At 36.7% G+C, this 22211-nt stretch overlaps 1 protein-coding gene across 2 annotated transcripts in view; it reads left to right on the plus strand.

Moving 5' to 3' along the window:
- The first annotated feature begins 18692 nt into the window (after nt 1–18692).
- Nucleotides 18693–22211, plus strand: part of sema3fa (sema domain, immunoglobulin domain (Ig), short basic domain, secreted, (semaphorin) 3Fa) — a 51811-nt gene continuing 48292 nt past the window's right edge. For both annotated transcript variants that reach the window (XM_051112003.1, XM_051112004.1), the window contains exons 1-2: nt 18693–19139; nt 19806–19975. In XM_051112003.1, coding sequence (XP_050967960.1) covers nt 19846–19975 — 130 coding nt within the window. In that variant the 5' untranslated portion in view covers nt 18693–19139; nt 19806–19845. The remainder of the gene's footprint in view (nt 19140–19805; nt 19976–22211) is intronic.

The following is a 22211-nucleotide window of genomic DNA, read 5'->3' on the forward strand; positions in this document are numbered from 1 at the left end:
AGCTTTGCCTCTGTGGATAAAATCGTGTTAACTGGTCCCAGTTGGGTCACAGGCATTAACACATGCAGGTGCACATATGTTCAATACCAGCCATCGGCACAGACCTGTCAGCTCTCTCTCACTCTCTGTCTCAGCCTGAGGTTGAAACCTTCTGGTGCTGCATTAATATTGAAAGGACCCCCTGTGCAGTTGGTCACATGCAAAGCTTCTCAGATATGAAGCCAAAAAGTGAGATGACCCACCCCCCAACCAATCCCCTCGCACTTTCCCCTATAGTGCAGATTAGGGTGCCAAGGCTGATGAGGTGGCCGTGGCTTCATCACGACAGCAGGGGGAGGGTTGTAGGTTTCCTCTAAGGAGCAATCAGCTGTCTGCCTCTAGTCAACTGGGCTCAAAATGTCAAATTTGAAAATCTTAATTAAAGACTATTCAGAGCTAAAAATAAAAGCAATTCAACTATAATCATGTGTTATAATCATTAAGTATTTAATTGAATTTTGCATGATTTTGCTCTATAAATAGATAACCAGCAACTTGGATTGTGTAAATTGTGGTTACCTGAACTGTTTGCCGTCTGAATCTCACAGTGGAACTGAACACTATTGATTTATGTTTTAATTACTCACCAGTGTTGGGCATGTTGCTTTAAATGAGTAATTACTTATAATTACTAGTTACTTCTCACAAATAGTAACTGAATTATAAAAGTATCTACTGTGTCACCGGATGCAAAGTTCACTATGTTGTTCGAACACACCTACCCTATAATGATAAAAATCCATGCAGTGGTTTTTAATTAATCTGTAAAAATAATATCCCCTTTTTCAAATCGACCCATTCTGAGAGGCCGCTTCCACGATAGTTGATTGAAATGAGCGTCTTACCTCAGATCCACCTTAAATCCGCTGTAACAGTCCGACCTCCATTGTTTCAGTGCCAGAGCAGGGATGTAAATTAGACAAGAATATCTTCGATTGAGCGATTGAGGTGTTGTGTTGCTGGATGTAATAATGAACGTAGTGGTCGTCATTTACTCCCGACATCTGAGCTGCTGAAGATGCAGTGGATTACGTTTGTTTGTCAAGGAAATGCGCCTCCCGATCTACATAAATGCGTCTATGTTCGCGCGAAACATTCATGATCCAGTTTCACTTACAGCAGAAGTGAGTATAAGGGTTTTTTTATGAATCTTTGCGATCACCTTTCCTAATAACGTGCAAGTTAGCAAGTTTAGCGGCTAAATGCGGCTAAAGTAAACAGGCTTGTCACTCCACAGAGAGAAGAGAGGGGCGGGGTTAGCAGAGCTCATTAACATTTAAAGCAACCTCAACCAGAACAGGATGATTTTTGCAGAGCTGATTTTGGCAAGGTAAAAAGGGTGTTGTTTTACACTACCATTGAGAATTTTTAACCAAAGTATATTGTAGACTTTTCATTAAGACGCTAAAGAATCATATCAACTTGTGGAAAATGGGCATCCAATGACCCCTTTAAAAAATGTTCAGATATGTCAAATAACTTGGATGTCCCCAATATTAAATATGGTAAATGAATAAAAATTGTAAACTAATCTATACTATTTTCATGTTGCTGTGGGACAATGTGAGAGATGTTATATCACATTATTGGGGTCGTTTTAACCCGTGAACATTAAAAACATTACAATAACAAGAAAACAATGTGCTTTTGTAAAAAAAAAATAAACAGGTTGCGCTCTCTGCCATCTCGGTCTCCATCACCTCTCTTCACAGACACGTAAATAAAACAACGTTAATCTCCGCAAATAGGTGCCTCACAGACATGAGAAATATATGTATAGAAAGCTTGAAATTGGAATCTACTTAAGTAAGTCAGGTCGAAAACAAAGTGAGACGTGAATTTTGAAATTTTAAAAATCCACGTGAGACGCACGGACAAACAACCACAGGTAAACACCCACATCACCTCCGTAAACAAACGTGAACATTCATCAAATCTATCTCAGCTACTTTTCGTTTCTGGAAGAAGACGCGCTGAGAGGAATAAGCCTGAATTTACCTCAGAAGAAGAACGCAACACAAAAATTATAGTAACGCTGCATTTTATTGTAAGTAACGGTAATGGTGTTGTAAAGTGTGAAACAGTAATACGCTTGATTACTTGTTACTGAAATAAGTCATTTGTTTATTTATAACGCTGTTATACATTGAAGTTACTAATAATTGATAGTTTATTGATCATTTCTTGTCAGTTTCTTGGTTACACTTTATTTTGATATACAGAAAATAACTTTGCAACTACAACTTCACCCTAAAATGAAATTCTGTCATTAATTACTCACCTCATGTTGTTCCAAACCTATAAGACCTTTGTTCATCTTCAGAACACAAATTAAGATACTTTTGATAAAATCTAAAAGTTTTCTGACCCTGCATAGACAGTAACACAACTACCACATTTAAGGCCCAGAAAAGTAGTAAGGACATTATTAAAATAGTCCATGTGACATCAGTGGTTCAGAATACTTTTTGTGCACAAAGACAAAAAACGACTTTATTCAACAATTTCTCTTCTGTGTCAGTCTTTGATGCAAGACTGACATTTATTTGATAAAAGAACAGTACAAGATGTGAACATTACCTTACATGTTGTTGAGCCATTAAGCATAATCATAAAAACACTCATTTAAAAGTTGGGAGGATGTTCCCTTCACATCTGTGCTTTGTGTCTCAAACGTCTATGCCGCAGATGGTCAGATGGCTATATTTCTGGCCAAACAAATGTTTCATAACACCTTTTTTAGGCTATGGTATGTATAATGTATATTGCCATACTACTAATGGGGCAGAAGTCTGTTATGACGCTAGTGAGGGCTAATGGGAGCTGACAGCAGAGAGCTGCCTGATGTCCTCAGTGGCCAAGAGCAGTCGGCTCACATTTACACTGATGACAGCTGATTAGAGGAGCACCAACCTCTGACTGACAGAGAAACAGAGAGAAAGAGGGAGAGAGACATAGATAGTTCTTTGATTTCTTCAGTGACTCATTTTCATGTTGACTTTAATCAACACTGCGGCGCTGCGTGTTTCTCTTTGCAGTTTGAAGTCGGTCAAAAATAACTGCAAGTTACCTATAGCGCATGTGGAATAAACACAAATTTTTGGGGGGGTTCTGGTCTTTAGGCTCAAACTCAGTATTTGCACTTAATTATAAGCTGTAAATGAATTAGTCCAAATCATAGTACATTTTACTCCACACTGATTTGTAATTATGCTGCCTTTTACAGTTAAAAGCTTGTTTGATGTGGATAAAACAAACCTTAATTTACTTAAAACTCTCCATTAGGATCTCTCTGTGTCTCGCACACACACACACACACACACAAATACCTTGAACGCCTGTTATCAGCTTCAGTTCATAAGCAGGTCGTATCAGCATATCACATTTCCCATAGTGTTGTTTGAGACCTGACAGAATAAAATCCCCCAGGCCCGTGAGCAGAGGTATCAGACATGCACACACACATGCACCGAGGGATAGTTAAGAGGCATATGAAGGCTCACCGCTGCACAGTTTAGCTTAGCACAATGATCAAACAGAACAACTACAAAGAAAGAATATTAGGTATTAAGAAGAATGTGGCATGCATACTTAAGATCTTGTGTGTTTTGTCCCAGTGCATGGTCAAATAAGCTCTTAGGAGAGTTTGTACTAAGGCTGAAAACTCATATTCAGGATTGGGGAGACTGAATGTAAGAGTTCATCTTAGGAACACAAATTAAGATATTTTTGATGAAATCTAAGAGCTTTCAGACCCTGCATAGACAGCAGTGCAACTGATACGTTCAAGGCCCAAAAAAGTAGTAAGGACATTGTTAAAATAGTCCATCAGTGGTTTAACCATAATATAAAGCTACGAGAATATGTTTTGTGCGCAAAGACAAAAATAAAGACTGTATTCAATGACTATCCCTTTAGCAGCTGTAAACTTCAGTTTTGTTGCAACATTATCAAGATAACATTCCAACTCAGATGGAGTGAGAGAGAGAGACAGGTTGAGTGTTTGAAGGTGAGTAGGAAGGTAATACAAGCATGAATGGTGAGAATGTGTGAAGTGACAAATGCACCTCACGCATCAGCTAATGCCAAATTAAAGGTGTAAATTAAATTTCTAGTCATAAAATAACTGAAGAGCTTTGAGAGGACCTTGTCAGTTTGACAGCACAGTGCTTGAACTGAAGTCTTGGTTGAGATTTCAGTGTTCAGATATAAAAGAACTTATATGTTTTGACATGTGGAGGTGGACTGAATATGCAGTTCTTCAAGATGTTAACTTTTGATTGACAGCTCGCTGTCTATCAAAGCCTGACCCACACACCTATTTTAATGAGATCCATACCGTGATGGCTATCCAGTATTATCACAAATAAAGACCATATGCATGTTCAGTCATACTTCTTTTAGAGAGATACTTTTAAAGAGATACTACACCAATGACTTTTCAATGTCATTTTAAAACTTTGAAACAGATTTTCTTCCATTGAGCATATATATAAAACAACTGCTACCTTTTGAGCTGGTCAAGACTTTGTCAAATGTTTTTAAGAAAAGTAATATAAAAAAGTAATATTGTGAAATATTATTGCAGATTGAAATAACTATTTTCTATTTAAATATATTTTAAAATGTAATTCATCCCTGTGATGGCAAAGCTGAATTTTCAGCAGGCATTACTTTAGTCTTCAGTGTCACATGATCCTTCAGAAATAATTTAATATGCTGATTTGGTGCTGATTTATTACTTTTAATATTGAAAACTTTTTTCAGGATTCTTTGATGAATAGGAAGTTCAAACGAGTCTTAATTTGAAATATATTTTGTAACGCTGTAAATGTCTTTACTCTCACTTTTGGTCAATTTTAATGCCATTTTGCTGAATAAAAGTATTTAAAACATTACTGTGATTGCAGATTCTTTAGTAGTTATCTTTTGGATATTTGAACCCTTTCCAGCAGTGACTGTATGATATTGAGATCCATCTTTTCACACTGAGGACAACTGAGAGACTCAAACACAACTATTAAAAAAGGTTCAAACATTCACTGATGCTCCAGAAGGAAACACAATGCATTAAGAAATGGAGGGTGAAAACTTTTGGATGAAGATGTACAAATTTTTCTTAATTTGTTGAAATATAACTGAAATATATATTTTTTCCATTTAGTACTGCCCTTCAGAAGCAACGGAAGATACTTGCATGTTTCGCAGAAGAGAAATTAAGTAAAATTTACCTTGATTTTCAAATTCAAAAAGTTTTCACCCCCCGGCTCTTAATCCATTGTGTTTCCCTCTAGAGCATCAGTAAATGTTTGAAGCTTTTTCAATAGTTGTGTTTGAGTCCCTCAGTTGTCCTCACTGCTGGAAAGAGTTCAAATATGCCAAAGATGCTGAAAAACTGATGAATCTGCAGGACCTAGAGGATTTTTCTGAAGAACAGTGCTCAGTTTAACTGTTCAGAACAAACAAGGGACTCATGAACAACCATCACAAAACAAAAAAACAGTTGTAGATCATAGGTAACCACACACAGCCAAGGGTTCACAAATTTTTGAAGGGGGTTATTTTAACAATTTCAGCTATTTCTTTTTTTTTTTTTTTTTTTGTCTTGTGGACTATATGTAAACATCTTTTATGTAAAATAATTAAACATTGACTGTGAATTGTTATATTAGCAGGCATGATTTATGAACAATGAGTAGTTGTGTGCATGTTTCTAACATGTCACCTCATCAGTCAAATGCTAATCAGTGTAAAATGCCACGTCTCATTAGTACTTCATTTGTCTGATTGAAAATTAGCATGTCAAGTTGTGAGTGTTTTCTCACCCCCCCAGTAGCATCTTACCTGTGCTTTATGCAAACACAGTCTTGTGACTCTGTGCTAGTGGATGTATTTAATTTAGCATGCGGTTAAAATTAGAACTGATCATTATTATACTAAATATTTATGATTCAGAGTGGCATTGCTGCCAACCTTCCCCCTACATACCGGTGAGAGTAATGAGCACGAGGTCACATGAGGTTACAGCGCTTGAACTTTTCAGCTCATGCAGCAGAAATGTTGCTCAGGTATGGAGGTTTTAATTGACTCATTTTGGGAAGAGGTCTCCAGGTTAACCATTCAGATCATTTTGTTCCTGCTGAATTTGCTTTTCTGAAGATCAGATTATAATACGTCTTGTGAGAAGGACACACATACAATATGCATGTTAGTGGGAGGTTATGCGATTAATTGGAGGGTACAATCTCTTTAAACTTTCTCATGGCTACTTTTGTTAATGATTGTAAACCTTATATTAAAATATTAAAAAGGGTTTCATATTAGCATTTGCTGCTATAAAGAAATTATTTTTTAATTAAATTATTTTTTAATAAATAATTATTATTATCAAAAGTTTTTTTGTTTTTTTTTTCATTTAACATTTGGGGTAAAATGGCAAAGCAGCTTGTTATTCACAGAAAGCAGGACTGAGGCCGTTCAGCAGATTTAATCTTTATGGGAAACGACCTACTGTTATTTGGCTCTTAAACGTGAATAATTGCTGCTATAATCGATGTTTCTTTGACAGGCCATGCAGTGAGGTTTATATAGACCCGTAGCTGTAGAAATCACTTGGGTTTTGTTACTTAAGGAGGTTAAAGATGTGGAGCACGCTGCAGCCAATCACAGACATTCCTCACGGATTAATAAAAAGGCAGTTCTGACATCACTGTAAGATCAGAGCCAGATGTTATGTGTGGTTTTTTTTTTGGGTGTTTAAAAAAACAGATGTTTGTGAAACATCTGTGTCATGCAAGATTTTCCTAACTTCTTTGATTTTACACGCAATGAAGAACGAGCAAGGGCTAGAGAGCCTGTATTTGTCCTGTAAGTATTGTGTATTTGCTTAATTGTTACCTCTGAAAACATTTATTTATTTTGTGTATGCTTTTATCCAAAGTGATGTACAAATAAGAAAAGCAAAAATCGTTTATCACAGGAGATCCCTCCCAGAAAACCTCTAAATAGATCATATATTTTGGTTAAATTGCTACAAACTGGTTCAAGTTGCATGAAAACTACTTCATTCTGAGCTTTTATGGCATTTCTGACATGCTCATCCTCATGTCCACCACAGGAAAAAGGATTAACTGTTATTAATTCAGGGGGATTTAAACATGTTCAGATGTGGCTCAGCGATTCAGGGCTTTATGTGCCAGTCACTCTTGCTGGCCTAAATCAGAGAACAGCTGTGCCTATGTGAGTATGTCAGCATCTCTGACCACTGACTTGTCAGCATGTTCAAAAAAAAATCCTCATGATTTCCACAACCGTTTTCTACATTGATAACAATAAACATTTCCCCCAGATCAGCATATTAGAATGATTTCTGAAGGATCATGATGTTGAAGACTGGAGTAATGATCCTTAAAATTCAGCTTTGCCATCACAGAATTTTTTAAAATGTATTAATATAGAAAACAGTTATTTTAAATTGTAATAATGCTTCACTGTTTAATAATGTTAATGTTTTAGTGAGGATGAGAGATCTAAAAAATACTGGGTTAAAAACAACCCAGCTTGGGTTGTTTGGCAACCTAGTGCTGGGTAAATATTGGACAGAACACATGGGTTTTGACCCAGCTGGTTGGAACAAATGTTTTTAAGTCAACTATTGTTTAAAAATTATTATATTGCTGGCTTAAAATGGGCTTGCACTTAAAAATCACTCAAAGATTTATAGAGGCAACAGCAATAAACAAAAGATGAACATTTATTATTAAGCAAGAACACCCATGGACAGAAATTGTGGAGAATAGGGCATAGTTTACAGTATTACATACATCAACTCATTTAACAAGCATTTTAGAAATAAAATGTAACATTTAAAAGTAATGTTTTAATTGTGTATTCAACCATTCTCTGTAAGCACATTTCACTGAAAAAGTGTTCATTCTTGTGCCGGTGTGTTGGCGAAAGCTTCTAGCACATTTAACTGCTAAACTTGCTAACTAGCACGTGATTAAAAAAGATGATTGCAGAGGTTCATAAAAAAACCCTTATACTCACTTCTGCTGTAAGTGAAGCTGGATCACAAACGATTTGCGTGAACATAGACGCATTTATGTAGATCGGGAGGCGCATTCCCTTCACAAACAAATGTAATCCACTGCATCTTCAGTGGCTCAGATGTCGGGAGTAAATGACGACCACTATTAATTATTACAGCCAGCAACACAACACCTCAGTCGCTCAATCTGATATATTCTTTTCTAACTTACATCCCTGCTCTGGCATCGAAACAATGGAGGTTGGACTGTTACAGCTGATCTGAGGTAAGACACTCATGTTAATCAACTATCGGGGAAGCAGCCTCTGTGGGTTTGACGCCACACGAACATTATTTTTACAGATTAATTAAAAACCACTGCATGGATTTTTATCATTATAGGGTAGATTTGTACATACACTGCCAACACACATTAATGTTCAAACAACATGTAAAAGTGAACTTTGCATCCGATGACCCCTTTAAAAATAACCCAATAAAATGACCCAACAAGTTGAACCCAGCATTTGGGTTAAAAAAAATAACCCAGCATTTTTTTAGAGTGCAGAAAAACAACCCAGAAAAAAGGTAGGTAGGAAAAACTAACCCAGCAGGCTGAACCTAGCATTTGGGTTAAAAAAAAACAACAACAACCCAGCACTGGGTAAAATATGGACATTGGGTTGTTTTAACCCAACCTTCTGGGCAGTTTTATTTAATTCAACTATTGCTTAAAAATTACTATATTTGTTGCTTAAAATAAACCCAAAATAGGTTGGAAATTAACATGTATTAATATCTTCAATAAATGAATATTTATTAATAAGTCGAATATATAATAATTAAATAATAAACATTTTTTAATTGCTTATTAATAAATGTTCACCTTTTGATTATTGCTAATGCTATTGCTAATTTTGATTTTTAATTTACAACCTATTTTGGGTTCATTTTAAGCCAGCCATATAGTAATTTTTAAACAATAGTTGAGTTAAATAAAACTACACAGAAGGTTGGGTTAAGCATTTAACTCAACCGCTGGGTCAGAATAACCCAGTCGCTTGTATGTTAAATTGAGGCTTAGACAATGTTGCTCTATTTGTGTTCCATGAGAGAAACAAAGTCATATGGGTTTGGAATGACATGAAAGCGAATAAAACGTTGACTGAATTTTAATTTTTGGGTGAATTGTTTCTTTGAATGGGAGTCAACAGGAGTTTGTAGCCTAAATAGACGGTTCATAAAAAGCATTCTACTCTTTTGCATCCGGCAGACTGCAATACTGTATCTCAAATCTGCGGTGACCCACATCAGTAGTTCCTACATTTCTCATTGAATTCATCTCATCCCAAGTGAATTAGATCTTGTAAGTCCAGTTCTTGGATCATTCTTTTCAATCCCCTAAAAAGACCCACACAAGCATATTTTTCTTCTTCTGAAACAATCACCTCTACTCTAGTAGAATCCTTCATGTCTCCAGCCCATTTTCTTGGTCACTAGAGCATTGGATTTTGTATATTCAGTACATAGTTCAGATTTGGAGCATGTCTCCTCAGCGTTCACCGGGCTAGTCGTCCAAATAGGGGCCGTCTGTGGTTTTCTGGGGCGGCGAGTAGGAGTTTGAGGTGGGTTTTATTCAGCCAACTCTGACAGGACGATGGTTACACAACCCTGCTGGCCGTGGGCTGTGAGGAGAGAGGCTCTTTTAGATGGGGGGCCATTGAAAATGAAACCATTGTTGTTATTCGTGGGACACCTCCGTTTGTAACAGCCGTGATTACATCCATATGTGACCACTGCAGGGAAGCTTATACCTTCAGCCATGGGAAAAAAGAAAATCCAGCGACGCTCAGTCTATTGTTACTGTATTTACTGTAAAAAGGATACTGGGTCTCTCGGAAAATCAAAAACCAACTATAGACAAAACATTATTAAAACATGACTGCTTTTCTGAGGTGACAAATCGGAAACATGCATAAACCTTTAGTTAAACTTTCTCTCCCCTTCCCTTGAAACCACAGTGTTGGTTGTTTCTGTTCAGGATCTGGAAATGATCATGGACAAGCAGACTATCATCTTTTAAGCTACTTGTTCCAAAGATTGACAGATTGATGTTTCAGGCACAGCAGTGTGTCTTTCCATAACTCAAAACAGATCCGATAATGCTAGCCTGCTAAAAAGACCTGGTTCATGATGGTTAGTGCAGATTTGGTGCTGTTAAAAGAATAATTCACCCAAAAATGAACATTTTCAAAAACATTTTACCAACCCTCAGGTCATCCAAGATGTAGATGGGTTTGCTTCTTCATCAGAACAGATTTGCATTACATAACTTGCTCACCAATGGAACCTCTGCAGTGAATGGGTGCCGAAATGAGTCCAAACAACTGATAAAAAAATCACAATAATCCACAAGTAATCCACACAACTCGAGTTTATCAATTAACATCTTGCAAAGTAAAAATCTGCATGTTTCAAAGAAATTAATCCAGCATTGCAAATATTAAGCAAAAAAGTAGTAAGCAAAATTCCTACCAATCTCTTCAGATAAAGAGACATCTTATCTACCCTTTTGGATTCCCAGAGGGTGAGTATATTTTATGCAAATTTTCATTTTTTGGTGAACTATTTCTTTTAGCCAACAAAAATACTGGTCAGCCTCCATGGTGTTTTTATTTTTTGGAATTATTCAAAACTATTTTCTGTGGTAATGCTGTCTATTTAACAATAAAATAATGTTGAGTATGCAAAGAATTTTGAGTACTTTTTGACAGTTTGTAAATGCAACCTAACATGTTTACGGTAATTAAACAAAATCAGTTAAAGCTGCAGTGCATAAGTTTCGCCATCTCTGTTTAAAAACTGCCATTGCTTTTTTTATTTGCGAAAGTATCTTCTTTGGGTTGTGCATCTATATGGCTCCTCAATGCAGATGAATCTTATGTTTTGATGTGCATGTGTGGGCTGTCAGTCAATGCACTTACGCCACGGTTTGGTCAGTTACCCGTATACGTGTCCATATTGGAGATACTCAAATGTATTGATTGTTAATGTACTACTGAATACAGTGTTCTGCTAATTTATGCTGTCTAAACCATGGGGAAAAAAAATGTGTGGAAGCTGCCAAATCATATAGAGAAGGACTTAGTAAGCAGGAAAGCGTGCAATATTTTGACAAACTAAAGTTAATAGTTGGTAAAGATATGTGCAAGCAGTATTAATTAAGATATTAGCCTAATATTTCACCTACCTGACCACATATGATAAGAACAAAAATGAATGTTGTTAAGATTCTTGCCCTGGAAATTCTGGTTCAGTATGGCCAAGCACAAACGCCTTTTGTTCCTCCATTGTTGCAGTCTTCTCCTTGATTTGTTATAGCTTTTGACAGTCTGTAGTACTCCAAATGTTTTTTCTGGTCCGAACAATTAGTACAGCCCAAAACATGACAATAATTGACCATTTCCAGCAGCAATAATTAGCAAAATATACAAGTTTTGTTCAATGCAGTGACATTGTTTACATTCAGTGCCGCCGATATGACCGACTGATGACGTGTCATGAAAACCTTCTAAGAATTACAGAGATTCCAGGATTTTTTTCCATATAGTGGACTGCAATAGTGGCCAACGAGTTGAAGGTCCAAACTGCATTTTCACTGCAGCTTCAAAGGGCTCTACATGATCCCAGTCAAGGAATAAGGGTCTTATCTAGCGAAACAATCGGCTATTTTCTTAAAAAAAATAAACATTTACACTTTTAAACCACAAATGCTCGTCTTGCACTAGCTTGACCTCATGCATTACATAGCCACGCATGTGTAACATAGGCGGAAGTACCGACCCAGTGTTTACAAAGCAAACATGCAAAGAAAGTCAAAATGCCCTTTACATAAAAAGGTAAAACCAATTGTTTCACTAGATAAGACCCTTATTCCTCAGCTAGGAAGGTATAGAGCCCTTTGATGCTGCAATTTGGACCTTCAACCCACTGATCTCCATTGAAGTCAAAAATAGAGAGAAAAATCCTGGAATATTTTTCTCAAACACCTACATTTCTTTGTGACTGAAGAAAGAAACACATGAACATCTTGGATGACATAGGTGTGAGTAAATTCTAAGCACATTTTCATTCTGGAAGTATACTAATAAAGACATGACGTAATGAGGCAAAGACGACGACCCGAACCACTCAAATTAGAAAACATTATTACAAGCTTACCGTTGTGAATCGGGCTAAAGTAAAGAGATAGTTTTGAAGACTGATTGTTTATGTACAGTACTTGGCTTGCTCAGTGATTGATACTGTATCATTTTTAACCAGAACAAGTTACAGAATGCAGCTTTAAAAACTACATAAACAATTGAATACGCATTCACAACTAACTGCTTCCAAAAAAAAATTCTGGTATACACACACTGAGACAGTAACAAACCATATCTGTTCTCATGAATATGCAGATGTGAATTAAATAGCCAGCCTTTGTGTTCAGTGTACTGCTTTGAAACAGTGTTGCTGAACTAATCTAAACCGTCCTCCAAACACAACAGCTAATTTGTTTACAATCCAGCAGTCTTTTGTCAGCAGCCGGAGATAAAAGCAGCAGCTCCTATAGTTGTTTTCAGTTGTTTGCGGGGATAAATTAAGAAGAGGCGTAGAATCGTATAGGAAGTCCACTGAAGTCTCTCTGCTCTTTGCTGTAGGTATATGACTTGCAGGCAAACACGGCTATCTCTTTCCCATTTAAATGCTAATGAACAGTAGGCTGGGGTGCTGAGAGTGGCGGCGGAGGCTGTGCATTTTTAATGTCTTATCTCAAAGGTAAAAGGTAGCAGCTCCTGTGCCGTGACTGAGGGGTGAGTACATGATCAGTCATTACATGCACCAGGTGATCTGACCTGCCTGTGTTTGTGTGTGTGTGTGAAAACATGCATATTACTGCAGGCCTGTCAAGAAAGAAATTAGGCAAAACCAAGCGCAGATATTTATGGACTTGATCAAGAGTGCATGTGTAATCTTTTCAAGACTGTGCACATGAATCAAGACTGTAAGCTTGAAGTGTACACACCGTTTTTTTTTTTGTTTGATTGTTTCCATAAAAATGTGAATCTGCAAAATGTTAATTATTTTACCAAAGAATTTATAAAAATGACCCCGTTCAAAAGTTTACGTATGCTTGATTCTTAATACTGTGTTGTTACCTGAATGACCCACAGCTGTTGTTCATGAGTCCCTTGTTTGTCCTAAACCGCTCACTGTTATTCAGAAAAATCCTTAAGGTCCCACAAATTCTTTGTTTTTCTGCATTTTTATGTATTCTGATGCTTCAGAAGGAAACATGTTGCATTAAGAGCTGGGGGTTGAAAACGTTTTGAATTTGAAGATCAGAGTAAATGTAACTTATTTTGTTGTCTGGGAAACATGTAAGTATTTTCTGTAGCTTCTGAAGAGCAGTACTAAATGAAAAAAAAATATAATATTTAGGCAAAATAAGAAAAATGTACACATTTCATTTGGTTCAAAAGTTTTCACCCCCCGGCTCTTAATGCATCATGTTTCCTTCTGAAGCATCAGTGAGCGTTTGAACGTCCTGTAATTGTTGCATACAAGTCCCTGAGTTGTCCTCAGTGTGAAAAGATGCATCTCAAAATCATACAGCCATTGATGGAAAGGGTTCAAATACACAAAAAATGCTGAAAAACAAAAGAATTTATGGGACTTAAAGGATTTTTCTGAAGAATAGCAGGCAGTTTAACTGTTCAGGACAAAAGAGACTTATGAACAGCCATCCTAACTAAAACATTTTGTAGATTCTGCAAGGTGTATGTAAACTTTTGACTACAACTGCACATGTGTATATATACAATATTTTATTTAAGTTTAATAAATTTACATAAAATATTATCTTATTTTTCCATCAGTTATTGACTTTGTCACAAGTGAAATACATCCTTTTTATGTATTTATTTTATTTATTTTTAATAAAAATATTTTATTTTTTATTCATTTTTCCATCAAGCATTGTTTTTGTCCTAGGGGAAATACATCCCAACTATACAGAAGAATCAGATCTAGACAACTTTCCCTTGACCTCCTGTGAATTAACTACAAAGGAATTATGTCATTTCCTCCAGTCCATTTTTCCCTGATTTTAAGTGCTAAGTGTTTTTCCATTCTACTTTAATGCCCTTGACTGGATCCATCCATTTCCCCAGACGTTTTTAACTATTATCAAAGATAATGTCGGAAGAAGCCGTGGATCCCACGAACAATATTCCATACGGTCATATCTGATTCTAACTCACTCCATAAAAATCCCATGACATCTGCCTAGTTCTGAATGTCATTTTGATTCGATCTAAATTACCCAGTATCTGGTTTTACAATCATGGTATTTGATGATAATCATAAAAGAGATTATGAAGCGTCGCAAAGAACCGCAGAAAATCATTCAGATAATTAAAAAGTAGTAATAACCATACAGTATGTTAAGCTAACAGGCCTGCAGCTATAAATTACATGGAAATATTTGCATACAGACAATGGAAAACTATATGAACTTGAGTGGCCAGTTTTGAATACTAAGCAAATATTCTGGGTTTGGGTTGACTGTACTAAATCACAACCTTTATTGAATATATCACACACAAATCACACTTAATCCGGTGTGCATTGCCATCTCCTCTCTTTCTTATGAAATGGATTGGAATATACTCACACACACAAGCCCTGTGCTTTGACTGACTGCTGATGCAGAGATAATGAGATGCTTTACTGTGCTGCAAGTGGTAATTGCCTTGGCTTGGTGTGTGAAAATCAAGGCCACTCCGTGTCTCCGTGTCATTGTCGTCCTGGATCACACCTGTTATCTGTCTGCTTGAGCCGAACTGCAACCAGACACTTTCAGTACTCTGCTTAATCATTTCTTTTTATTTCTATCATATTCAAGGATGTTGTTGTGTGCTACATTTGGTTGTCACTTGTGAGGCTTTAGAAAACCAGGCACAGTGAGTCATTTTGGCTATCGAGACTTCAGACTTGCTGTCTGTTTCCTCCAGAGCACAAACACACACTGGCACAGAATGACATGCTTCGCTAGCAGACAGTCAGGTGTTGAAAGGAAGAAATCTCTCCCTTATCTGCCTATCTTCATCTGTGCTTCTTCAATGGCCTCATCAGACAGAGAGAGAGGGAGTGTTTGCACACACATTCCAACTTCAAAGAGAAAACTTGCAGAGATTCATCAGCTATCACAGAAAAAAGCCAGATTTTAACTCCAACCCACATATTTCTTTGTTTTAAAGACCAATTTATTTTAATATCATAATAGGGTCATTATGATTTAGTTTCTTCTTTTGCTAATCAAAATATGTTGTATATTCAAGCATGTAATCTAATACAGGTAATGAACCATTCATGCGAAACAGTTTTAAATTGGCTGAAAATGTACTTAAACTGAGGACATCCAAGATGTACATGTAGAGTTTTTTCTTCATCAGAACAGACTTAAAGAAACTGAGCGTTACATCACTTGCTCACAAATGCTCCTCTGCAGTGAATTGGGGCTGTCAGAAAGTCCAAACAGCTGAAAAAATCAGGAGAGAAATACAGATCAAACACCATTTACAAGCAAAGATAGTCCAAAATAGTTATAAGCAAATATGTGACACTGGATCACAAACCCAGTCATGAGTAGCATGGGTGTATTTGTAGCAATAGCCCAAAATATATTGTATGGGTCAAAATTATCGATTTCTCTTTGCAAAAAATCTAAATATTGAGAAAATTGCCTTTAAAGTTGTCCAAATGAAGTGCTTGGCAATGCATATTTCTAATCAGAAATTAAGTTTAGATATATTTACGGTAGGACATTTACAAAATATCTTCATGGAACATGATCTGTTCTTAATCCCCTGAATCTAATGATTTTTGGCATAAAAGAAAAATCCATCATGGTTACACTTTATTTTGATAGTCCACTTTAGACATTCTAGTAACTATAAGTAACTTTGCAACTACATGTCCACTAATTCTCATTAATTTGCAACTACATGTCTACTAATTCTCAGAGCAGACTGTTGGGTTAGGTTTAGGATTAGTAGAATAAGTTTACATATACTTGCCAAGTTTAGAAGAATGTTAGAAGATATTAAGCAGACAGTCTACTAATACTCTAATGACTAGTTGATATGCAGTTGCAAAGTTACTTACTGTAAGTAGAATGTCTAAAGTGGACTATCAAAATAAAGTGTTACCTCGATCATTTTGACCCATATATATTTTTGGCTATTGCTACAAAAAATACTTGTGCCACTTATGACTGGTTTTGTGGTCCAGGGTCACATATGTTGATGAATTTTGATGTGAGAGGACTTTTTCACTAAAGGAAGCATTATTATGAATTATAGAATCATATTTTATTTATTTATTATATATTTATTTATTTTTTACTTCAACTTTTTTGAGTTGTGTGGATTTCTTATGAATTAGCATGATTTTTTTTTATCAGCTGTTTGGACTCTCATTCTGATGCCACCCATTCACTGCAGAGGATCCATTGGTGAGCTAGTGATATAATAAGTAAATTTCTCTAAATCTCTTCTGATGAAGAAACAAACTCATCTAAATCTTGGACAGCTTCAGGGTAAGTTTATTTTAGCAAATTTTCATTTTTGGGTGAACTATTTCTTTAATTTGTAGACCATATTAAGAATAGCAAGAAAATGCCATAGTTAGAAAAAATGTTGCTTTTAATAAACCATTCCATTTAAAACACCAATAAAGACAGACTGCATATAGCCAGTTGCACTGGGTCAGAATATTGCAACATTGACATTCGACTCTAAATTATTCTCATTTCCACTTTTTTATCACACATACACAAAAGCACTCAAACAGTAAAATAAATATAAAGGAAATTCACAAATCTGTCAGTGAGAATTCTTAATTAAAGGTTTGTATATTGTGGTTTGGATGTGTGTTGCAATTCATCCATTTATTTGATGAATAGCCCTGACTGGCATTTCTGTGGTTAGACAATGGCTATTTTGCGCAAACTTGGTCTAACATCAGCTTGTGCTGTTTTGCACGGACACACAAGCATGCATGCATGCAAAATCCATATTGCACTATGGCTTCAGGTTTTGCTGTGTTCTTAGTAAATGCACAGAGAGGCCTGACTGAGAGTGCATAATGCATTAAAATCAACAAATCTACAAATCATACTGCTGCACATATGCGTTTTTACAAAAAAGTCACAACAAATCTCACATAATCCTTATGAGTTCTGCACTGACTTGCCATTCTCGTTCTACTCCTGTCCCCTCAGGGCATTTTTCATACTTCGCGGAATTTATTCTATAATGGCGTGAAATCAAATTGAAAAAAAAGCATCGCATTTACTGGTTTTTACCAAAGAAATCACTTGTGGATTGAGGCCTTGACTCTTTCACAGCACTGAATAACAACAAACACATCTGTTTGTCATCATTCACTGTGAAATGTTCTTGATCCATGAGGTTGTCGACAAAAGTTTGATTTGGAGCTAAGTTGATCCAATCATGTTTATAATACTGCTGACTGTGTTGCTAATAAGAATCCTTGAACTTACCATATATTTTGCAACAGAAGGTTTACAATCTTTAGTTTTGTGAACAGCAATAAAATCATTAAGTAAAGTGAAAGGACATTAGATGCATACTTAAATAACATGGCAGCATACTACATACACCAGTTTGCATTGCCCTTTGACCTGGATGCTTTTTGACCCATATATAGATATCCACTTTATTTCTCAACATGGAAGCCTATGGGTGAGACTTACGGTTCATTATCCACTATAGGGAATAACAAGAAAAATAACAACATGCAGTAACCAGTAAAATAATTATGATAACACATTAAAATAATATGGTAAGACACACCAATTTGCAATATCAAGCAGCAAAATGAGCTGTTTTATACTTGGACACAGAAGCCAGACCCATAAAATTTACAAAAGGCCCATTACAGGGAAAAAAGATGGATACAGTACCAAAAACTGCTAGTTTGTTGTACAATTTAACAAGTGCATTTTAACCATGAGGAACAACTTAATAGAGTCACCTGGCTCATAGTTTTTAGACATTCGTTTTATTTTTCAGTTTTCCATTGTGTGAGCACTTTAAAATCAGGCATTGACCTACTGAGACCTACTGTTTTATGAATACTGTGTATTTTGATATCCTACTTATTTTATATGCTTTTTGCATGCTGTAAAGTATGCAGAGGCCATTTGCTAATGTTGAAAGTGAAACAATCTTCTATTGTCATTTTTTATGCAAACTGTGTTTCTCTGTCAGTATTTACTCAAAATAATAATTTTTTGTTCATCTTTCAAAAGACGTTTTCCATAAGAAGTGGGTTGTATCTTAATGTTTAATAAATGTAGATATTATTAGCCTATAATTATAGACACAGTTTCTTTTATTTTCAGAACAATGCACTCAAAATGTAGTCTTTTATCTTCAAATAACTGTCTGCTACTGTCGTGTAACGCGTGGGCGTCGCCCAGGGTGATAGAGAGTGAGAGCGCGGCGAGCGTTCGCTTGTTTGCGTGTGATTTAGTGAAGATAAGCGCTGCGCCCCCATTACTAACATGTCCCGTGTTTTTGTTTTGATTTCGCCGCCTGTATTTGCAATGCCTAATTGCATTGAAAACATAAATGGGTGTTACTTTTAAGGTAAGTCTCCGCCCAGGGGGAGTAACAGCGCTCCATCCACCTGCCAGACTACTTCAGCAGCAGACAGTCAGTGGACCTGAAGCGCACTCGCTGCTGCTGCTGCGTGGACAAAAATACACGAGACGCGTTTAAAAACTCCGGGCGAGAGGGGATACGCGCACTTCATTTGAGCTGCCACGGAATCACAGTCACATAAATTAGTTTCAAGGAGCAAGTACTTTGTGGACACGTGTATGCAGTTACTTTTGACTGGACGCGTTGTTTGGGTTTTTGTGCGTTTTCTTTGCGCTGGATTGCAAATGATTTGTACACCGGGACGCACAGGATCGTTTGTGACGGACGTCTTGTAGGTGAGTTCTGCGTTCATTTCAGTTTCTGTTATGATTATGAACATGTTTTTATGCTTTACGTCACGTATAAATCATAAATACTTGTTTGTACAGAAGATCAGCTGCACTGTTATTATCCAAATGTTTTTATACACAATTTTTAAGAGGATCAGCAATGAAATCCGATGAAATCGGATATTTTGAACGATTTATTGAGATATTTTTGCTGGAAATGGGTATGGCACTGCTATTGGTAACTGAAGTTCATTTGCAAGTCATATGCAGATATTTGATTTGATTGGATTGGAATAAAAAAAAAAACAGTTTTAGTTTTTATGACTGATACTTCACTGGTTATTTTAAGTAATTTAAAAAATAATAATTATTATTAATTTATTCTGACTGAAACAAAATAGTCATTATACTGCAACAATAAACGCATAACGTACATATTTTAGTAATAATAAGTCAGTTATGACAAAGTGGAAGGTTTCCGCAAGGAATTTGGAAGTAGAAGTGTGTAAATATCTGTGAAGATATCATTCACACTCTGACTTATCGTTCCATCTCAATTAACAAATTCCATTTTCTTCCTTTCTGTAAAAAGATAAGTGAATGGTTATGTGAAATCTCAATTATGAATATATCAGTGGATCCTCACCCCATCCTACTTCCCTTCCCATGCAGGACCGAATAAATCTCTTGTGGGTCTTTGGATAAAGTGATCATGCAGGGAGCCAGGACTTTGGTGCTGGGGACCCTTCTGGTCTCTGTGTTCTCAGCTGTCTCGGTCCACAGCAGCCCTTTGTCTTCCCTGCCACCCGCTTCTGCTCCTCGAGTCTTCCTGTCCTTCAAAGGTAAGATGCATTTCTGCTATTAATGCTGTGTCTCACACTGTTGCTCTGTGGATGACATCCACTGCTTTCCTGTTCAAATTAACATAGACATATATAAACAACTGCAGCTGATATGATGTAGATTGCATGGGATATATGCATTATTATTTTCATCCTCAGTGTTTCCAGGAAACCAGAGTCTGATAATATTAACTTTCAGTGCATATGCTTCTATTGTGGTATTAGACACTGGGGTTTTGTGGGAATCTCTTCAGTTTTGTGCTGAGCAAGCTACTTCACTTCTTAGGTTACCTGTCTGTTTCACCTTTCTAATTCAAGGAGTTTTCACAGTCTGCTGCCTGAACTAATTTTCCTTTCTGTTGGCCGTTATTGTGTTTCTTTAATTGGTTTTTCAAACACTCTTTGGGATTGAGCATGTCTACCAGCCAGCAAAGACCTAAATTCAGAATCTGCGCGACACTGACTGTGAGTTTAACCCTTGCTGGGGGAATTGGATTTCATGTTGGGTCATTGGGGTTTGTGCACGGCTCTTGGTTGGCTAAGCAATGCAATTAGTTTTTAGTTCTGAAACAGTATTTCCCTTGGGATTCTCTGGACTGTTTTTTTGAATATCCATGTTCTTTGTAGTAGCCCATTTTCCAGGACTACGCATCCATGATTTCTCATAACAGCGCAGTTTTGTTTAAATTTCTTCTTAGGAATTGCAATTGGAAGTATTTTCTTTTAGGCTTAAACTATATGTTTACAGTATTTCCTCCAAAATGGAATACTGATACTGTATGCGATATTGGTCTGGTTTGTTTCCCAGGACCTTTATGTCCAATCGTAGTGTACTTCTGTCAGTCAACACTGACACTGACCACTCTGTGCTGCCAAGATATACTCTGGAGACATGCTACATGCATGCGTTGGAAGGGATATTCCAGCTTATGATATGACAAAATATGATCTGTGAGTTTCTGGAGATTATCAAAACACTATAGTGCAGCTATAGATGAAACAAAAGATCTAGTCTGCTTTATGTAGGATGTGGTGAAGGCCCTTTGGATGGATCATAGTTTTTCGTTCTGGCTACTTCTGCTCCCCTGTCCAACAGCTTTGATTAAACACTCGAATCATGTTCCTCCCCTGAGAGTGAACGTCTTGTGAAGACGGCTACATTTGTTTAGGGCTTTAACTCACTAAACAGTCTGTTCTCTCCCACAAACAGCTTCAAGCTTAGTGGGATCTTGTTTTGGTTTTGTACTTGTGCCATTAGAAAATGATTATGATGGCTGACCAAAATCCAGGCTTACGTTGTAATTGCTTGCCCCTGTGCCTTTACTCCTTGAGACACACAGGACATCCTGTTTCATATCCCTCTCAGTTACTTAAATGTGACTGTTTGAGCAATGAGGTCATCATCTGTTCGCTGTTGCAACAGGGCTATGCACCATTTAGAATTATACTGAAAATGCCTTGTAAAATTTTTTTCCTCTTGAAGCAAACTAAATGGAATGCACAATTGCAGTTTGAATGTAAGGAAGTAGAAATTAATTGAAAATCATAGATTTTTTTTTTATAACTTATAACTTTACATTTTTAAAGACAAATTTGAATGTTGACTTGTTATGACTAAGTTATGAAAAAATATTTTTAGGTCTTAAAAGATAAGTTCACTGATTTCAAGCTTAGTGTTGTTTTAATTTCATGCATGGAGTGTAATGATTCAATTCACGTTAGCTCGAGGTCCGGTTTAAGAAAAACAGCGTAAAGAAAGAAATTAATACCTTTTAAGAGATCCTCCCTGGGGGGATTCAGGTATAATTCACTAGTCCCTCATACATGCACGCAAGCTTGAACACATAAATGCACCCACACACACACACATTGACTGCGGTTCACTGAGATCTCCCTCTTTCTGGTAGAGTCTTATTCTCCAGTATGAGCATGTAGAGAGGGAGTGCAGGGAACTCTGCCAGACAGAGTCAGTTTTCGGCTCTGAGGGAGGACTTGGCTGCTGTTAGCGGTGTCGGTGAGTTAAGAGAGCAGATACTGGTGTCTTCTTGTGCCCTTATGCATTTCAGACAGTCCAAACCACAAGAACATCCCTGGAAGCCCAATCATCTGTGAAGTTCACGGTCTAGGGCTCCGCAGACATGACTTATTACAAGTTCAAACTCTTTTCTATAGCTCTTGTCTTTTCCCGTTTTTATGGGAGTAACTATGATGTATTACATTTGCCCTTCTCTTTCAC

Source organism: Labeo rohita, chromosome 6 (genome assembly GCF_022985175.1).
Source record: "Labeo rohita strain BAU-BD-2019 chromosome 6, IGBB_LRoh.1.0, whole genome shotgun sequence".
Classification (NCBI taxonomy): domain Eukaryota; kingdom Metazoa; phylum Chordata; class Actinopteri; order Cypriniformes; family Cyprinidae; genus Labeo; species Labeo rohita.